Source organism: Pongo abelii, chromosome 11 (genome assembly GCF_028885655.2).
Source record: "Pongo abelii isolate AG06213 chromosome 11, NHGRI_mPonAbe1-v2.0_pri, whole genome shotgun sequence".
Taxonomy (NCBI): Eukaryota; Metazoa; Chordata; class Mammalia; order Primates; family Hominidae; genus Pongo; species Pongo abelii.
The window spans coordinates 119,457,144-119,478,503 of record NC_071996.2 but is presented as its reverse complement, the minus strand read 5'-3'; the positions used below and the strand labels follow the sequence as shown (position 1 = coordinate 119,478,503).

The window sequence follows — 21,360 nt, the reverse complement described above, 5'->3', positions numbered from 1 at the left end:
TCCGCCTGCCTCAGCCTCCCAAAGTACTGGGATTACAGGCGTGAGCCACCGTCCCCGGCCCAATTTTACTTTTAATAAAAAATATACATGCAGGGCCGGGCGCGGTGTAATCCCAGCACTTTGGGAGGCTGAGGCGGGTGGAGCACAAGGTCAAGAGTTTGAGACCAGCCTGGGCAAACATGGTGAAACCTCGTCTCTACTAAGAATACAAAAATTAGCCAGGCATGGTGGTGTGTGCCTGTAATCCCAGCTACTCAGGAGGCTGAGGCAGGAGAATCGCTTGAATCCGGGAGGCAGAGGTTTCAGTTAGCCAAGATCGCACCGCTGCACTCTAGCCTGGGTGACAGAGCAAGACTCCATCTCAAAAAAAAAAAAGTATTACATATGCAAAAATGGACTGGAAGGAAGTTTATAAGATTTTTAGCTATTTTTCTGAAAGTAATGTTAATTATGAGTAATTAAAATTGTCTTCGTCTTTTAAATATTTTTTAATGAACATCTAAATTATCTTTGGTTACGATTGTGTTTCCAACATCTGGCATAGTATGAACTAAAAAAAAATCTATGTTTTTAGTTAAAAAAAAAAAAAGCAAAAACATTTCCTAGTAAGGCCATGATGTAACCTCATCACCATTACTGTCCAGTTTATTCTCAACACCAAACCCTATCCTCTTTCAGGAAAATCTGTAAGAAAATCAGAATCAGTTATCAATTCATGCAAAGGTCAGATACTAGGCTTCTCAGCAGATTCGTAGGACCCTAGTCCACTTTGAAGGATTTTTAATAGATTTTTATGTATTTGAACTTTCATCCTGTTGCATAAGTGTGCTATTTGAATGTTCATCCTGTTGCATAAGTATGCATTGGCCAAAAACTACACCCCTGGAATAAGGCAATAGACTGTATTTTTCTTACCACAAACTAAAACATTAGGACATTGGTCTTGTAATCTTTTGGAAGATATGAATCTCTCTGAGATTCCGATGAAAGTGGTGGAGTGTCTTTTGAGAAAAAGACATCATATACTTAAAAATATATATACACAATTATTTTGTTGTATTGGAAATGGATTTCCTTCAGTGAAAGAATATTAAAAATCTTTTTTTTTTTTTTTTTTTTGAGATGGAGTTTCGCTCTGTCGCCCAGGCTGGAGTGCAGTGGCACAATCTCGGCTCACTGCAACCTCCACCTCCCAGGTTCAAGCAATTCTTTGCCTCAGCCTCCTGAGCAGTATTTTTAATAGAGACGGGGTTTCACCATGTTGGCCAGGCTGGTCTTGAACTCCTGACCTTATGATCCATCCCCCTTGACCTCCCAAAGTGCTGTGAACCACCGGGCCTGGCCATAAAAATCATTTTTATAATTACTTTTTCCTCTTTTTTTTTTATGCCAGAATTAATGGCTATTTCCACAACATCGTTATATTTTTACTAGAGATGGGGTTTTGGCATGTTGGCCAGGCTGGTCTTGAACTCCGGACCTCCAGTGATCTGCCTGCCTCAGCCTCCCTAAGTGCTAGGATTACGGGCATGGAGGCCCTGTGCCTAGCCTCCAGTTTTCTTTCTAGTCAGAAGGCCACTGTTTTTTGGTTTTGGTTTTGTTTTTTTGGTGTGAATTATGTTTTTTTGGCATGAACTTTGAGGCATGGTTTTTAAAATGATGATGTTTTTGCTTTTTTTTTTTTTAACGAAAAATACAGGTGTTTTCTTTTTTACTTCATACTATGCCAGATGTTGGAATCACAATGGTAACCAAAGATAATTTAGATGTTCACTAAAAAATATTTAAAAGACGAAGACAATTTTAATTACTCATAATTAACATTATTTTCAGAAAAATGGCTAAAAATCTTATAAACTTCTTTCCAGTCCATTTTTGCATGTATAATCCATTTTTTTTTTTTTTTGAGTCAGAGTCTTGCTGTGTTGCCCAGGCTGGAGTACAGTGGCACAATCTTGGCTCACTGCAACCTCTGCCTCCCAGGTTCAAGCGATTCTCCTGCCTCAGCCTCCTGAGTAGCTAGGATTACAGGCACATGCCACCATGCCTGGCTAATTTTTGTATTCTTAGTAGAGACGGGGTTTCACCATGTTTGCCCAGGCTAGTCTCGAACTCTTGACCTTGTACTCCGCCCACCTCAGCCTCCCAAAGTGCTGGGATTACAGGCGTAAGCCACCGCGCCCGGCCCCGCATGCATTTTTTTTTGAGATGGCGGTCTCGCTCTGTCACCCAGGCTGGAGTGCAGTGGCGCGATCTTGGCTCACTGCAAGCTTCGCCTCCCGGGTTCAAGCCATTCTCCTGCCTCAGCCTCCAGAGTAGCTGGGACTACAGGCGCCCACCACCACGCCTGGCTAATTTTTGGTATTTTTAGTAGAGACGGGGTTTCACCGTGTCAGCCAGGATGGTCTTGATCTCCTGACCTTGTGCTCTGCCCGCCTTGGCCTCCCAAAGTGCTGGGATTACAGGCATGAGCCACTGTGCCCCGGCAAATATCTTTTATTAAAAATAAAATTGGGCCAGGCACGGTGGCTCACGCCTGTAATCCCAGCACTTTGGGAGGCCGAGGTGGGCGGCCACCTGAGGTTGGGAGTTCGAGATCAGCCTGACCAACACATAGAAACCCCGTCTCTACTAAAAATACAAAATTAGCCAGGCGTGGTGGCGGGCGCCTGTAGTCCCAATTACTCGGGAGGCTGAGGCAGGAGAATCGCTTGAACCCAGGAGGCGGAGGTTGCAGTGAGCCGAGATGGCGCCATTGCAGTCTAGCCTGGGCAACAAGAGCCGAAACTCCATCTCAAAAAAAAAAAGTAAAATTGGAATGCTGTTAGGTTTAGAATTCCACTTTTCCCAATAATATGGTATGCATTTCTCCAAGTAAGTCTTCAATAGCAAGATATTTATTTATTTATTGAGATGGAATCTTGCTTTGTTGCCCAGGCTGGAGTGCAGTGGCTTGACATCAGCTCACTGCAACCTCTGCCTCCCAGGTTCAAGTGATTCTTGTGCCTCAGCCTCCCACGTAGCTGGAACTACAGGTGTGTGCCACCATGCCTGGCTAATTTTTGTATTTTTAGTAGAGATGGAGTTTTACCATGTTGGCCAGGCTGGTCTCGAACTCCTGACCTCAGGTTGTCTGCCTGCCTCGGCCTCCCAAAGTGCTGGAATTACAGGCGTGAGCCACTGCCCCAGAAACAATAGCAAGATATTTAAATGGAAGCATGTATATTTCATACTGGATTTTTAGGTAATTTCCATTTTTTCACTACTCAAGACTACATCCTTGCATGAAAATCTTTGCTTGACTCTGTTTCTAAACATTGTGGCACATGTGGTGGCATGGCACATGCTTGTAGTCCCAGCTACTTGGGAGGCTGAGACATGAGAATCGCTTGAACTCAGAAGGCGGAGGTTGCAGTGAGCCGAGATCACGCCACTGCAATCTGACCTGGGTGACAGAGTGAGATTCCATCTCAAAAGAAAAGAAAACAAAAAAATTGGCTAACATTTTCTTTTTTGCTCAATTTGGGTTTATATAACAATGTCTTTCACTTCCACAGGATTTTGACTTTTCCTTTTTCTGAGAGGACACAGAAAGCTTTAGCTCACAAAAGGAGGATATTGTAGGCAGAATTAGATCTCCTTTGTACCTTTGACAGGTGCTGTTAGGCAGAGAGAAACCTGATTTCATCGAGGAAAACCTAGCATCATCAAGTTGAATTCATATCAAATCTCTTTTTTATCTTCAAGTTAATCATTCACTTTCTGTTACTACAGTAGAACATAAATTAGGTATAGTAGATAAAATGCAATTAGGAAATGCAGGTGGAAATTATGACCCAAGACAGCATTTTTTCTTTCTCTAGTCTAGTCTAACTAGCCTGTTACCAACACCAGGGACCAAGAAGGTGCTGAATAAATGTAGTATTCTGAGTTGAAGATGGAAAGGGATCAGTATCAGCCTAAGCAGGAACGCAGCATACTGGGGCTACAAGCCTCTGATGTTGAAAGAACTCCTTATCCACAAGCTGCTTCTATACGTATTCTAACCAGGTCAGCTGAGCTTTCTGCATGTCTCTAGCTACATATAAACAAAAATAAAGTCTATTCAAATGATTTAGCATGAAAGGCAAGGATTATATATAATATTTTTCTAGTTTATTGTAAGGTAGCGTAAGAGGTTTGCAATAAATTAAAATAGTATAGAAGCGTATAAAAGAAAAAAATGAGCTTTACTTGTTCTGCCCTTTTTCTGAATTCCCTTCCTGGTGATTTTCTGCAAATTTAATGTGCACATGTATACACACGTATATATATTTTGTTTTCTACAAAATTGGGATCACAGTATTCTTACCACTCTGTAATGGTTTTTTTTTCTACTTAAATGTCTTGTTTTTTCTTTGTTTTGTCTTGTTTTTTAGAGACAGGATCTTGCTCTGTCACCGAGGCTAGAGTACAGTGGTGCCATCATAGCTCACTGCAGCCTCGAACTCCTGTCTCAAATGATTCTCCTGCCTCAACCTCCCAAGTATCTAAACTATAGGCATGTGCCACAATGTTTGGCAATAAAAAAACTTTTTTAGAGACAAGGTCTCACCCAGGATGGTCTTGAACTCGCCACAAGCGACTCTCCAACCTTAGCCTCCCAAAATGTTGGGATTACAGGCATGAGTCACCATGCCTGGCCCATATCTTGTGTTTTTCAATGGTAGTACTGTAGTCCTATCTCATTCATTTTAAAGCTGCATAGTATTCCATTGTTTGGATCTGTAATAACTTATTTAACCATTTCCTGAATGGACATTTAGGTTTTTATTTTACCCAGCATTGCATTGTTTTTCCCTGTAATACGTTTGCACCCTAGTTCAAGTTTGTCTATAGTGGAAAGTTCTAGCAGTGAAAGTAAATGGACTTGTAAAGTTGTATTTCAGTGCATCTTTACTTGTAGTAGACAATTGTTCTGAAGTCTCGAGGTTTCAGATAGTAACTAGTTATAATTTAGTAAACTTCTATTTAGATAATCCATGCGAATCATCCTATTTATATTCTCAACATATTTTTTTACTCGAGGTCTTGGACAAAGTTAGGCATTAATCACCTTGGTGTTCTTGTTTTCTCTCTCTCTCTCTCTTTCTTTCTTTCTCTCTCTCTCTCTTTCTTTTCTTTCTTTTTCTTTCTTTCTTGACACAGTCTCACTCTGTCACCCAGGCACAATCTTGCCTCACTGCAACCTCTGCCCCCAGGTTCAAGCAATTCTCGTGGCTTAGTCTCCTGAGTAGCTGGGATTACAGGCATGTGCCTCCATGCTCAGCTAATTTTTTTTGTATTTTTAGTAGAGGTGGGGTTTCACCAAGATGCCCAGGCTGGTCTTGAAGTCCTGAACACAAGCAATCCACCGGCCTTGACCTCCCAAAGTGCTGGGATTACAGGCGTGAGCCACTGCACCCAGCCTAGGCAAAGTTTTTCATCCCTGCCCTATAGAGCCTATGCCCTACTCTGGGAACTAGAGCAAAAAATGTGTATGTTGAAGGCAGAAATATCAAAGAAAGAAGTGGGTAGAGGAAGTGGTGGCTTGTCCTGGGGTGCTTATTTCTCCTTTCCATCTCACTGATCAGCTCAGCTACTTCTCCTAAGTGACAGAAACCTAACTGAGGGTTGGATTAGTCTAGAAGTATATACAGTCATATGTCACTTAACATGGGGAAATCTTCTGAGAAATGCATCCTTAAGCGATTTCATCATAGTGTGAACATCATAGAGTGGTAGGCAAACCTGGATGGTATAGCCTACTATACACCTGGGCTATATGGTCAATAGACTATTGCTTCTGGGCTCCAAACCTGTATAGTAGGTTACTATGCTGAATGCTGCAGGAAATAGTAACACAAAGGTAAATATTTGTGGTCTAAACTTATCTAAACATACAAAAGATACAGTAAAAATATGGTATAAAAGATAAAAAATGGTACACCTGTATAGATAGAGCACTGTATAGGACACAGGAGCTTGTGGGACTGGAAGTTGCTCTGGGTGAGTTAGTGAGGGAGTGATAAGTGAATGTGAAGGCCTAAGACATTATTGTTTACTATCGTAGAATTTATAAACACTGTACACACAGGCTAAACTAAAATTTATTAAAAAATAAAGTAATTGCAGCTATGACATTGCAGTGGCTACAGCACCACTGGATGATAAGAATGTTTAACTTCCACTTTAATCTTATGAGGCCACTGCCATACATGTGGTCTATCATTGACCAAAACATTGTTACGGGGTGCGTGACTGTGTTTCAGTTATTTTTCCTGCTGGGAGAAGAGGGCTCTCCTGGAAACAAAAGGAGAAAGGAGTAAGCGTTCTCCTAACAGTATAACTTATGTTTTTGTTGAACATTATATATTTTGATAAATTAAATTCCATTTCAAAGTTAGGCAAGGCTTACGAGGAACTCATGGTGAATCTTTCCAATTTTTGCTTTATAAGACCCTCAGATTGCATATGAGAATTTCCAAAACTTGTTACCATTTTTAGTTTACTAAATTATAACCTAAACTTTAAACATAGTTTTTAAAATTGTCTTATTTTGTACAAGCTCTATGGAAAACAGTATAGAGATTTCTTAAATAATTAAAAATAGAATTGCCATTCAATTCAGCAAACCCACTACTGGGTATTTACAAAGGAAAATAAATCACTGTATGAAGAAGACACTTGCTCTAGCATGTTTATCATAGCACTATTCATAGCAGCAAGTTAAGGAATCAACCTAAGTGTCCATCAATGGATGATTGGATAAAGAAAATATGTTATATATACCATGGAATACTACTCAGCCATGAAAAAGAATGAAATCTTGTCTTTTGCAGGAACGTAGATAGAACTGGAGGCCTTTATCCTAACTAAAATAATTCAGAAACCAGGTCAAATGGTGCATGTTCTCACTTGTAAGTGGGAGCTAAAGAGTGGGTACACATGGACATACAGAGTAGAAAAATAGACATTGGAGACTCTAAAAGGTGGGAGGGTAGAAGCAGGGGAGTGAGGATTGAAAAATTACCTGTTGGGTACAGTGGCCACTATTCAGGTGATGGATACACTAAAAGCCCCATGTAACAAAACTGCACTTGTCCCCCCTACATCTATAAAGATAAGAAATAAAATAAAGTGCCTTATTTTCATATCTTATACAGTATGCTAGCTTATCTTATACAACTAAAATAGTTCAGGCCAAATGGAGAGCCCTTGTACTCTGTGCCTTTATGAACTTCATTTATTCCACCTGTATATGTTGGACTGTGTGTTAGCCTAACAAATAGCGCAATTACAGGGTCCCTACCTCCCACGGGCTGACAGTGAGTGGAGCAGATTGTTAAATTAACAGGTAATTGTGATACAGTGAAATGCTGTATTAGGGTGAAAACAGCCTATAACTGTATCACCTCACGTAGAATTTAACACTGAAAAACCACTGCAATCCAGCCTGGACAACACAGTGAGACCTCATCTTTTTTTTTTTTTTTTTTTTTTTTGAGACAGAGTCTCCCTCTGTTGCCCAGGCTGGAGTGCGGTGGCGTGATCTCTGCTCACTGCAAGCTCCGCCTCCCGGGTTCACGCCATTCTCCTGCCTCAGCCTCCTGAGTAGCTGGGACTACAGGCGCCCGCCACCACGTCCAGCTAAGTTTTTGTATTTTTAATAGAGATGAGGTTTCACCATGTTAGCCAGGATGGTCTTGATCTCCTGACCTCGTGATCCGCCCACCTCGGCCTCCCAAAGTGCTGGGATTACAGGCATGAGCCACTGCGCCCGGCCAGAGACCTCATCTTTAAAATATATGTGTAAAAGAACCACTTAACAGTTTATAGGTAGTCTTTGCTTTTGCATGGCATTGTGACATTGTAACAATGATCATGCAAGCTGAAACCATGCAAAGCAAAAATAGTCAATGGGAAAAAGTACAATTATTTCATGACCTTCAAACATTTTTGTCAAAGTGGCACCCAAACGGGACTTTCAGGGACAAACAGAGACCTGAAGGGACCTAAAGAGGCCTGCAGGGACAAATAGAGATAAGTAGGGATAAATAGAAATAGAGATAGAGTTAAATAGAGACAAATAGAGACTTTTTGGCAAAAGTCATCTTAACTTGCAGGGCGTTGCTGTAGCCCCATGAGTTGTTGATGTTGACTGTGAAGAGGAAATTCCAGTACTGGTAATGTCACTAGAACTTTGGATTTTTGAACCAAGAGAATATATTGCACAACTATTGCTTGTTCCATGTAAGTTGCACCCTTCTCCACGAAGGGAGAAGTGAGGAAATCAAGGATTTGAAAGTACAACTAGGAGAGAGATTTATCTATCACAACCCATAACATTTAATGGACCCACCTGTACAGTACAAATTGAAGGCTTAATGATTTTTTTTTTTTTTTTTGCTATACTGTTGCATGAGAAGGATGAGCTTCAATTTGCTTTCCCTGTGCCTTCTGTTAATCAGAGAGAGCCTGCCTCTCCTTATCAATGAGAAGTTTACCCCATGGTAATTAACCAAAGAGGCAGAAGCTGAGTTACAGCTTGTGGAGCAGATGCTTTGGCAACGGCATGCCTCCTGGCCACAGCCACAAAAGCCTTTGCTTCTGTTTTGGTAGATTTACTAATGTGGGGATGAGGGTACGCTTGTGTTTTTGCAGGAGATGAACAAACTGTGTGGGTGCCCTCAAGGTGTGTGCGACCACAGAACGGGAGACTAGAGGGACCCATGGATCCCAACCATGGGCCCAGTTTCCCCAGTATAAGCTGAATGCAAAGACAGAATGAACCACCAAGGCTGCACATTTTGCAATTGCCTGTCTCAATTAATTCAAAAACAAAAAGGGAGAGATGTTGCAGGCTGAAAGAGTGAGGGTCATGATCAACTCAGTATACCGCTGGAGGGCATATGAGCAAACAGCAAACTGTTCTCATAAATGCAGAATGTTGGCAAACTGACAAACTGTGTCTGCCACCCTGAAGGAATGCTGAGGGCAGTCACGACCCAGGCGCATGTGTTTCTTATGATGAGGCACATCTGAAGCCTGTTAGCAATAATGTGAACCTGTGATCAGTTAAGCAGCTGACCAAATGTTACCTCCTCCTCCCTGCTCTTTCTACCCAATAAATACAAAAGGCCGTAGAAGCTCGAGGCTGCTGCCTTTGCTCGCTAGAAGCAGGGAGCCCTCTTCTTCTTCCCCTGGCCCCTTCTTTTAAAACAGTTTCTTTTAAGTTTTCATTTCTGTGTTCATCCTCCTTCGTTCAGCCTCGTAATGACCGTCTCAAATAGTAAGTAGTAACAGTAGTAACTGTCATAGTGATGGTCTCAAGTAGTAACCATGGCAGTCTGCCACATAGGGAAATGAAAAAAATAATAAAACTAGACCAGTTTCACTGGGGAGATGTTGGTCAAAGAGTACGAAGTTTCATTTAGGAGGAATAAGTTCTGATGATCTATTGCACAGCATGATGGCTATAGTTAGTAATGCATTGTATATTTCAAAATAGCGAAAATAGTGGATTTAGAATGTCCTTACCTCAAATGATAAGAGGTGATAGATACATTAGCCTGATTTCATCATTCCACAATATATTTATATATCAAAATATCACATTTTACCCCATAAATGTATAGTTGTCAGTTAAAAATAAAAATTAAAAACACTCAGTATCAAAAATTAAACTTTCATGTGAGAAGTGTGTCGAGTCATTCGATTAGTGCTTGCCTTCTCATTGTATACCTGATGATATAGAGCAAGCATTTTTTTCTGTACCTTTTTAAATTGTTGTACTCCTTTCTATGTTTGGATCAGCTTCCAACATTTTATCCTTTATACTTTCAATGTCATGATATATTTCCAAAAGTTTCTTTCCTTTTTTTTTTTTGACAGAGTCTTGCTCTTGTCACCCAGGCTGGGGTGCAATGGCACGATCTCAGCTCACTACAACCTCTGCCTCCTGGGTTCAAGCAATTTTCCTGCCTCAGCCTCCAGAGTAGCTGGGATTATAGGCACCCACCACCACGCCTGGCTAATTTTTGTATTTTTAGTAGAGACGGGGTTTTGCCATGTTGGTCAAGCTGGTCTCGAACTCCTGACCTTGTGATCCGCCCACCTCGGCCTCCCAAAGTGCTGGCATTACAGAAGTGAGTCACCATGCCTGGCCCCAAAAGTGTCTTTAATGTGGAGTTTTTTGTGGGCATCACTTCCTCTGGGATATCTTCATCTTCTTTGTCACAGGCACTTTCCTCATTATGTTAAGTTTGCCTTCAGTAAGATCTTCTGGCTTTCTGTAGTTTCTAGAATGGCAGCAGTGTCACACATTCCCCTTTTATAATTCCCCTGACATGCAATTCTAATTTCGCTTCCAGTGTTACAAATTTTCATTTCTTGGTCTCACTTTTCATGTTTGTTGGCCAGTCCCCCCTCAGATCATGTGTTTTTGTAAAATGTCACTTGGGTTTCTTGTTGAAAGACCAGGAGGTGACACAGCTATATTCTTTGCTGTCTGAGCTCTTCTGAACTGAAGAAGAGATGCACAGTGGGCATTCACTGATAGACGCTGGAAGAAATGACGTGATTAATCACTGAGCTTGATGTGCATCTGTTATTTATGATTTGTGGGTTGAAAAGCTAGCAGTGAAGTTTGCATTTTATGCAGTTACAGTTAATATACCATGGTTATTGGAATCTGAACCATGTTGTTGAGAGACTGGAGTCTTTAAGCTAAGCTAACTGAAATCACAGCATGTTAGAGCAGAGCAAGAGAGGGACCGTTTCTACTTCCATTTCACCCTTCTTAGCCATTGTGCTGTTATTCTCAAGGAGAAGGAGGGAATCATTTTATTTCTACATATGTTATAAATCCTATAATACGTTGTTATTATTTTTGCTTTGAACTATCACTACCTTTAAAGAGACCTGAATAGAAAGAAGAAAAGTCTTTATATTTACTCAGATAATTACTATTTCTGCAACATAGACCTCATCTCTACAAAAAAAAAAAAAAAAAAATTGGCCAGATATGGTGTTGTATGTCTGTGGTCCCAGCTGCTCGGGAGGCTGGGGTGGGAGGATCAGTGGATCCCGGAAGGTCAAGGCTGCAGTGTGCCAAGATCGCCACTGCACTCCAGCCTAGGCAACAGAGTAAGACCCTGTCTCAAAAACAAACACACGAACCATTTTTAGTTCTCTTTCTTCTTCTGTATATTTTTAGATTTTTATCTGGCATCATTTTCCTTCTACTTGAAGGACTTCCTTTCATGTTTTTGGTAGTGCAGATCACCTTGATGAATTCTTCCAGTTTTCATATGTGTGAAAAAGTCTTTATTTTGCCATCATTTTTGAGAGAGATTTTCGCTGGGTCAAGATTTCTAGGTTCACCATCTTTTTCATTGCTTTCAGTACTGTAAAGATGTTTCAGTGTCTTCTGGCTTGCATTGTTTCTGAAAGAAGTCTTTATCTTTCTTGTTCTATACTTAATGTGTTGTTTTTCTCTGGCTGCTTTTAAGATTTTTCTTTTCATCACTGGTCTATTTAATTATATTATCAGTGTAATTTCTGGTTCTGGTTTTTTTTTTTTTTTTTTTTGATATGGATTCTTGCTCTGTCACTCAGGCTGGAGTACAGTGGGGTGATCTCGGCTCCTGTAACATCTGCCTCTCAGGTTCAAGCAATTATCCTGCCTCAGCCTCCTGAGTAGCTGGGATTACAGGCGCATGCCACCAGGACTGGCTACTTTTTGTATTTTTAGTGGAGACAGGGTTTCACCATGTTGGTCAGGCTGGTCTCAAACTCCTGACCTTATGATCGGCCCGCCTCAGCCTCCCAAAGTGCTGGGATTACAGGTGTGAGCCACTGCGTCCGGCCTGGGTCTGTTTTTATTAATTGACTTTTCTCCTAATTATGTGCTACTATTTTCCTGTTCCTTGGCATGCCTGGTAGTTTTTTTTGTTGGATGCCAGATACTGAATTTGACCTTGATGGATGTTGGCTATTTTTATATTCTTATAAATATTCTTAGACAGGTGCAAGAGATTGAGACCATCCTGGCCAACATGGTGAAACCCCATCTCTACTGAAAATACAAAAATTAGCCAGGCCTGGTGGTGCACGCCTGTAGTTGCAGCTACTTGGGAGGCTGAGGCAGGAGAATTGCTTGAACCCGGGAGGTGGAGGTTGCAGTGAGCTGAGATCATGCCACTGCACCCCAGTCTGGCGACAGAGCAAGACTCCGTCTCAAAAACAAAAAAAAGAAAGAAAATATGTATATATTCTTGAGCTTTGTTCTGGGATACAGTTAGGTCACTTGAAAACAATTTGATACTCTAAAAGAGGCTTGATCTGAGCAGCCTTTAGTCTATGGTGAATTTTGCCTCACTGCGGAAGCCATCTGCTTCTGCATATTTTACCGAATGCCCCGTGAAAGGTTTTTTTCTGCTGAGCACACTAACCATTCCCAGTGCTGTGTGAGTGCCAGGGTTTGATCTCCCTGCCCATTTTCGGTAGTTCTTTCCTCTTTGATTTATTCCCAAGCATCGCTCGGTACTCAGGTGAAGATTCAAGAGAGACTCTGCAGATCTCTGGAGTTCTCGCTCTCTGTATATCTTTTCTCCCTATCCCCTGGGCAATCTTACTGCTTTGGCTCCCTAGACTCCCAACTTCATCTCTTCCACCAGGGAGACTTTGGTCTCTGAATGTGTTCCCCTCCCTTGCTGCAGTGTAGAACCTTTCTCCAGGCAGCAAGCTGGGGCAATCCAAGGGCTCATGTTTTATTTCACTGTCCCAGAGATGACCATCCAGTGCTACTGGATGTCCAGTGCCAGAAAACCATCGTTTCATGTACTTTGTCCAATTTTTTAGTTATTTCAGGATGGAGGGCAAATTCAGTTTCCACTACTCCATCTTGTCCAGAAGCAAAAGTCCTAATTCAGCTTTTTTTTTTTTAAGACATAGGAACACACATGGCCAGGTGCAGTGACTTGTGCCTGTAGTTCCAGAACTTTGGGAGGCCAGGTGGGAGGATTGCTTTAGCCTGGGAGAAGTTCAAGGTTACAGTGAGCTATGATCAAGCCATTGCACTCTAGCCTGAGCAACAGGGTGAGACCTTGACTCTAAAATAAAAAATACTTTAAAAAATGGAACACATGATATATTTTTTCAATATTATTATTGTTGGAATTTGGACAACTCATGAAGGCATATTTATTTGTTCCCTGGCTGTTTACTTTTCAAGGTGTAATGTGGTCATTGCGTCCCATGAAGGTGTATTTATTTGTTCTCTGGCTGTTTCTCCTCAGGGAGTAATGTGGTCATTGCATCCCGTAAGTTGGAGAGATTGAAGTCTGCAGCAGGTGAACTGCAGGCCAACCTACCTCCCACAAAGCAGGCACGAGTCATTCCCATACAGTGCAACATCCGGAACGAGGAGGAGGTAATGGAGATATATCTGTATCATTTATTCATTCGTTGTAATTTGCAGTAGTGGTTCTTAAACCTGGCTATGCTTCAGGTTCTCCTATTGCAGCTGTCTTAGATGAGGCTCACTAGAAGCAGAGGCTGTGAAAGAGATTCTCATGTTAATGATTTACTGAGCCAGTGACTCCTGGAGAAGGAGAGGAAGGGAGGCAAGAATGTGGTCTCAGCTAAAGATGGCCTTTTGCCCTTTAAGTCTTTATTTTTATTTTTATTTTTATTTTTTTGAGACAAAGTCTTCCTCTGTTGCCCAGGCTGGAAGGCAGTGGCATGATATCGGCTCACTGCAACCTACACCTCCCAGGTTCAAGCAATTCTCCTGACTCAGCCTCCTGAGTAGCTGGGACTATAGGTGCATGACACCATGCCCAGCTAATTTTTGTATTTTTCATAGAGATGGGTTTCACCATGTTGGCCAGGCTGGTCTCAAACTTCTGACCTCAGGTGATCTGCCTGCCTCGGCCTCCCGAAGTGCTAGGATTACAGGCATGAGCCACCATGCCTGGCCCTTTAAGTCATTTTTAAATGTTCATTTTAATCTGATTTCATCACTGTTTATTCTGGGTTGGTAGCTTACAAATTAATATATGACAGAGGCCTGCCCTACTCAAGGGTGTTCCAGACCCTTGGATATATCTTGTCAAAATTACAATTTTAGCTTTGTGATCTGTGGGTATTGGGTGCTGGTACATTACTCATTGGTGTAGGATTTTTAGTCTTATTCATTGCTGCATGTTCATTCATTGTGGCACTTGGAGTGACTGTTCACTGCGAGAGATTGCAAACTCTGTCTAGAGCAATCAATCAGGCGAGGTAGCAAGTTAGGCTATTAAACTTTTCCTTTTAGTAACTTCTACTGTTCTTCTTTAGGTGAATAATTTGGTCAAATCTACCTTAGATATTTTTGGTAAAATCAATTTCTTGGTGAACAATGGAGGAGGCCAGTTTCTTTCCCTTGCTGAACACATCAGTTCTAAGGGATGGCACGCTGTGCTTGAGACCAACCTGACGGGTACCTTCTACATGTGCAAAGCAGGCAAGTACCATCAGTATCCACAAGTCACTATGTCTTTATTTAGAGATCTCAGGAATCCTATTAGGGACTCAGAAGCCCCATGTCATTAACATTTATTGGCTGGATTTTCTCACTTACAACGTAGGAATGTAAATTGGTACATTTCAGTATAGTAATTTGGCAATGTTTATAAAATGTGGATATCCTTCAATCTCATCATTTTATTTCTTGGAATTTATTATGAGAAAATTATTAATGATCTGTACATAGGTTTAGCTATTTGTTCATAAAACTGGAGAAAACTCTCACACTTACTTTGTTTTTAACAATGAATCTATTAAATCTTTTAGCAGAACCAATTAATAAATTCAGGGAGAATACCAGAGACAGAGTCTGTATGCTCTCTAACAACTAATTAGCATGCATACATAGTCTTTGGATTAAAGGTCATGTTTCGTGGGTGGTTAGTACTGAACTCCTGAGTTGGGTGACTCAAGAGATTTTGTAAAAACTACCCAAATCTTTCTTACGATGAAAAATACAGAACAAGTACAACCCTATCTCAAAGGGTCTTCATGCCAACATGAATTAGGCTTTATATTCTTAGTATCTACAAGTCAGAGGTCTTGCAGACATCTCTCCCTAACTAGCAGAATCAACCTCTGTCTAAGTTGTGATACAAGTTGGATTGTTCCAGTGGAAAAACCCAGAAACAGCAGGGCTTGAATATGAGTTTATTTTTCTCACATAAAAAGTCCAAGTAGGTAGTGTAAGGATTATATGGTAGTTTCATAATCATTAGGAACTGAGGATCCTTCTTATTGCTCCACTGTTCTTGACCTGTGGTTTCCATTTCATGATTCAAGAGGGCTGCTCCAGTTCTTGCTATCAAATCTGCATTCCAGACAACAGGAATGGGGAAAAAGTGTAATGCTCACCCATTCCTTTTATGGGCACCATCTGGAAGTAGCACCATGATGTTTGCTCACATTCATCAGCTAAAATTCAGTTAAATGATCATACCTAGCTGTAAAAGAAACTGGGAAATAGAGTCCTTAGGTGGGCAGCTATGTGCCTAAAAGAAATTCTATTTCTATGGAAGAAAAGGAGAATGAGTATTGGGAGACAACTAGTGGTCTCTAACCCAAGCTTTATAACGCGGTGCTTTCACTCCTTCTAACAAGCAAATCAGCAATGTCTTTCCAATCCAAGATTCCTTGCTAACAACTGTCAATTAAAAGTCTACAGAATTGAAATTCAGCCATGATTTTTATTAGCCAAAACTGAATTAAAGAATACAAGGCCGGCCGGGCATGGTGGCTCATGCCTGTAATCCCAGCACTTTGGGAGGCTGAGGCGGGTGGATTACCTGAGCTCAGGAGTTTGAGACCAGCCTGGGCAACACGGTGAAACCCCGTCTCTACTAAGATACAAAAAAAAAAAAAAAAAAAAAAAATTAGCCAGGAAGCGTGCATCTGTAGTCCCAGCTACTTGGGAGGCTGAGGCAGGAGAATCTCTTGAACCCAAGAGGCGGAGGTTGCAGTGAGCCAAGATCGTGCCACTGTACTTGAGCCTGGGTGACAAGAGTGAGACTCCGTTTCAAATAAATAAATAAATAGTAAAACAAATACAAGGCCTATTATTTTTGCTTTTACTTATTTGGGGCTTTTGGTTTTTACTTTTCATAAGTTATATTTTTCTTTTTTCTTTTTTTTTTTTCTTTTTGAGACAGAGTCTCGCTCTGTCACACAGGCTGGAGTGCAGTGGCGTGATCTCTGCTCACTGCAACCTCCGCCTCCTGGGTTCAAGCGATTTTCCTGCCTCAGCCTCCCAAGTAGTTGGGACTACAGGCATCCACCACCACATCTGGCTAATTTTTATATTTTTAGTAGTGACGGGGTTTCACCATGTTGGCCAGGATGGTCTCCATCTCCTGACCTTGTGATCCACCCACCTCGGCCTCCCAAAATGCTGGGATTACAGGCATGAGCCACTGTGCCCAGCCATGTTTTTCTGTATCTTGAAAATAAGAGTGAAAAACTGAAAACCATGTAAATATTCTGGAGTAAAATATTAGTTGAGTGAAGTTTTATACATCTGTATGATAAAGAACTATGTAGCCATTAAAAATATTGACATAAAAATGTACTCATTAACGTGAAAAAATATTGCCAGATATCACTGCCAGAAAAGCAAGTTATAAAATATTTTATCCAACATGTTCACATTTTTGTAAAAAAAAAAAAAGTATGTATTTATGTGTGCATATATATGAATAGAAATGATTCTGAAAAAATTTATACCAAAATACAGTCGTGTTGTTTAACAACAGAGATTTGTTCTGAGAAATGTGTCATTAGGCAATTTCGTTGTTGTATGAACATCATGGAGTGTACCTACACAAACCTAGATGGTATAGCCTGCTACACACCTAGGCTACAAATCTGTATAGCATGTTGCTGTACTGAATACTGTAGGCAATTGTAACACATCAAGTATTTGTGTATCTCGACATAGAAAAAGTACAGTAAAAACGTGGTATTGTAATCTTATGGGACCACTGTTACATATGCAATCTGTTTTTGACCGAAACATTGTTGTGACACATGACTGTATTGACATGTATCACCTCCAGGAGGCGAAATTACATATTATTTTTGTTTTTTTCTTTGTGCCTCTCTGCCCTTTCTACTTTTTCTAATATGACCATATATTACTTATGCAATTAAAATGATTTAAAAGATGACTGCCCTAAAGTCCCCACCCAGTCTGTTTCAGCTTGCACCCTGGGACACAATATGCGACTGTTAAAGAATTGTGAAGAAAATCCACATATAAATTATTGGTGAATTTGGACTTTCCTACAGACTCGTATTAATAATTTTACTGATACAGGAATTTTTACCCCAATTTACTTTTGGAAAAATGTTGGATCTGTGGGAAAGTTGAAGAAATAATTCAATGGATTTCTGTATACCTATCATTTAGATTCATGAAGCATTGCCAGGCGAGATGGCTCATGCCTGTAATCTCAGCACTTTGGAAGGCCGAGGTGGGCAGATCACTTGAGGTCAGGAGTTCTAGACCAGCCTGGCCAACATGGGGAAACCCTGTCTCCACTGAAAATACAAACATTAGCTGGGAGTGGTGGTGCATGCCTATAGTCCCAGCTACTTGGGAGGCTGAGGCAGGAGAATCGCTTGAACCTGGGAGGCTGAGGTTGCAGTGAGCTGGGATGGCACCTCCAGGCTGGGTGACAGAGTGAGACTCTGTCTCAAACAAAAAAAAAAAAAAAAAAAAAAAATTTCACCACACACTAACATTCCCATTTACATGATCTGTTTCTCTCTCTCTCCCTCTCTACACTCATGCACACACACACACACTCACACATACTCGTTTGAAGTAAACAATTTGAAAGCAAATTACAGATACAATGATACTTTGTTTATATATCTCTTAAATATAAACACGTTTTCTATATAATTATAGTACCATTATTACACCTAAGAAAATTCACAATAATTCAATAAAATCACTCATTATATAGTCCTTATTGAAATTTCCCTAATTGTTTTCCCAGCTTTTAAAATCCAAGATGTTATCAAATTCATGTATTGCATTTGTTTATGTCTCTTTAGTTTCTTGTACTCTAAAAAAATCCATACTTTTTATATTTCGTAACAGTGACTTATAGAAGGTTCCAAATTCTGGATTTCTCTAATTGTTTTGTGGTGATTATATTCATTTAAATATTTCTGGCAAGACCCCTTCATATATGGTATATATACTTCTTATTGCATTACCCCTGTAAGTCTGTTGTTAAGGTGGTTTTACTATTGGTCATCTTAAATTTTTTTGCTGGTCTAAGATTCTGACCACCAAACCTTTCTGTTGTAAAGATATATTTTTCTATTTGTAAACTATAAGTAATCTGTGGATAATACTTTGAGACCATGTGAAGATACTGTTTTCTTATGTACTTTTATCCAATGGGTTTAGGTTCCTTTTTTTTTTTTTTTGAGATGGTTTCACTCTGTCACCAGGGTTGGAGCGCAGTGACGTGATCGTGGCTCACTGCAGCCTCCACCCTCTGGGCTCAATCTATTCTTCCAACTCCTGAGTAGCTGGAGGTACAGGAGCATACTAGGCTACTAACCACCATGCTCAGCTAATTTTTTATTTATTTATTTTTTTTGGTAGAGCCGGGGTCTCCCTATGTTGCCGAGGCTGGTCTCAAACTCCTAGGCTGAAGCCATCCATCCGCCTCTGCCTCTCAAAGTGCTGGGATATAGGTGTGAGGCACTGCTCCCGGCTCATTCCATTTTTGATTCTTGCCTGATTCAGTTTCAGAATTGGAAGATGCAAAATGATGATTTTAAAAATTTATGCCTTATTTATTTATTAATTGGCATTCTTTTATAAAGATGAGTTTTTCCTTTTTTTCTCACCTCCTAAGCATTACTATTGATGAATGGAATTTATTTTTATTCAGTATTTCTAACCCATTATTGTCATTTTCTCTCTGATGTTCTAGTTGACCAGCTAATCTGGCTTCTGTGTCTTTTTGAAATGGCTCAGACCTGTTTCTCCAAGAAGACCTAGTTCCCTTTAGTAGGGAATAATAATTATTGTTTGCTTATTTATTTATTTACTTTTTGGAGAGAGAGTCTTGCTCTGTCACCCAGGCTGGAGAGTAGTGGTTCAAGGCTACATAGCCCACTGCAGCCTTGAACTTCTGGGGTCAAGCAATCCTCCCCGCTTCAGCCTACCGAGCAGCTGCTACTATAGGCACATGACACCACGCCAGGCTAATTTTTAAATTTTTCATAGAGACAGAGTTTTTCTGTGTTTCCCAGGCTGGTCTTGAACTTCTGGCCTTAAGTGATCCTCTCACCTTAACCTCCCAAAGTGCTGGGATTACAGGTGTGAGCCACCACTCCTAGTCGGGAATGATTTTTAGAAGGCGAGATTTGGGTACTACATGTGTTCACTACTACTGGGTTATCATTACTTGTAGACATTTTCAGAACTAGGAAATAAATAAATGTATGTATATGGTGGTATTTATCCAGAAGCAGAAAGTCTGTGTAGAATAATTTAAATAAATGGTTATTCTCCTTTCTTGTGCTAAAATCAAATGGTTTTGTATGTTTTCATATATTTTTCATATACATTTTCAAGCATATATAAATAATAAAATATTTAACAATGAGGTTAACAAAAAAGTGTAAGACTTGTATGCCACAAACTGCCAGACATTGCTGAGAGAAATCAAAGAAGATTTAAATAATGTAAAGATATTCAGTGTTTATGGGTTAGAAGGTCCAATATTGTTAATGTGTTAGTTCTTCCCAAATTGATCTGTAGATTCAATAATATCCCTGTCAATTTTTGTAGAAATTAACAAACTGATCCTAAACTACTATGGAGATGCAGAGGGCCCAGAATAGCCAAAACAATTTTGCAAAAGAAGAAAGTTGGAGGACTTAATGCTTCTTGATTTCAAAGCTATTTCTTGATTTTAAGACCGTGTGGTACTGACATAGGATAGATGTATAGATCAACATGATTATAGTCATTAGGGAAATGCAAATGAAAACTCCAGTGTGATACCACTTCACACCTACTAGATGGCTATTATCAAAATATCAGACAGCAATGGCGTGTAGAAACGACATCCCCCATGCATTTCTGAGAATAATGTAAAATGGGGAGGGACACTTGGGAAAACCATTTCGCAGTTTCTTTAAAAGCTAAACAGAGTTAACATATGACCACACAAAGATTTGTATTCATAATTGCTCCAAAGTGGAACTATCCAAATGTTTATCAGCTGATAAGTGGATAAATAAAACATGGCATATCCATATAATGGAATACTACTCGGCAATCAAAAAGGAACTATTAACACATTACAATGTGGATGAACCTCACAAACATGATTCTAAGTGGAAGAAGTTAGACACAAAAGACCACATATCATGTGATTCACTTTACATTAGATTTTCGAAAAGGTAAAGGCAAATCTAGAGAAACAGAAAGATGAGTGTTTACCTGGGGATGGGTTAAGCTGCAGATGGGTGTGAAGGAACTTTTTGGGGTGATGGAAAGGTTCTCAAGCTGGATTGTGGTAATGGTTGCACAACTCCATGTATTTATTAAAAGTCATTACATTGCACGCTTAAAGTAGATGAATTTTATGATGTGTAAATTTTACCTCAGTCAGGCTTTTTATAAGGAAATGTAAATGGACATGTAAAACATATCAAACAGGCAGTGTGCTGAAACAAGGTATCAGGAGGGTCAGGATACTTTAAAAATTTAATGATTGAGTTTGCCTCTCTCCTGCAGTTTACAGCTCCTGGATGAAAGAGCATGGAGGATCTATCGTCAATATCATTGTCTCTATTAAAACTGGATTACCATTAGCTGTGTAAGCATTTTTATATAGTTTTCTTTCTACGTCCTTGAGTTTTGTCTTCTGAATGAGGGAAACGGGATAGGGAACATTTCTTAAATCAAGATCATTAATACCTTTAATGAGTTGTGATCCTAATAATTAGCATTTTCTTTTATTTGAACTTAAAATTCAAAGTGCTTCTAAAACATTTCCGTCCAGATGCGGACTGCCAGATTTACCAAGGAAAGGGAAAATAGTATTTGTTGTTTGTCTGATGTTCAGATTAAACTCGATGTCTTGTGTTTTATTGGGCAACTCTAATCCCAATGTGACTAAACTGGCCATCACTGTCTGGGAATAGCTTATTTGTTAAAGTATAGAAATGAAACTAATCTGTGTTAATTTAGATTTGAATACCATTAATATACCTACTTGATTTTACACAGGA

At 40.1% G+C, this 21,360-nt stretch overlaps 1 protein-coding gene across 1 annotated transcript in view; it reads left to right on the top strand.

The window, feature by feature from the left end:
• PECR (peroxisomal trans-2-enoyl-CoA reductase) overlaps positions 1-21,360 on the top strand; it is a 43,498-nt gene that overhangs the window by 2,033 nt on the left and 20,105 nt on the right. Inside the window, 3 exon segments of the mRNA NM_001133827.2 lie at positions 13,320-13,453; positions 14,365-14,530; positions 20,864-20,945. Of these exon segments, the coding sequence (NP_001127299.1) occupies positions 13,320-13,453; positions 14,365-14,530; positions 20,864-20,945 (382 nt within the window).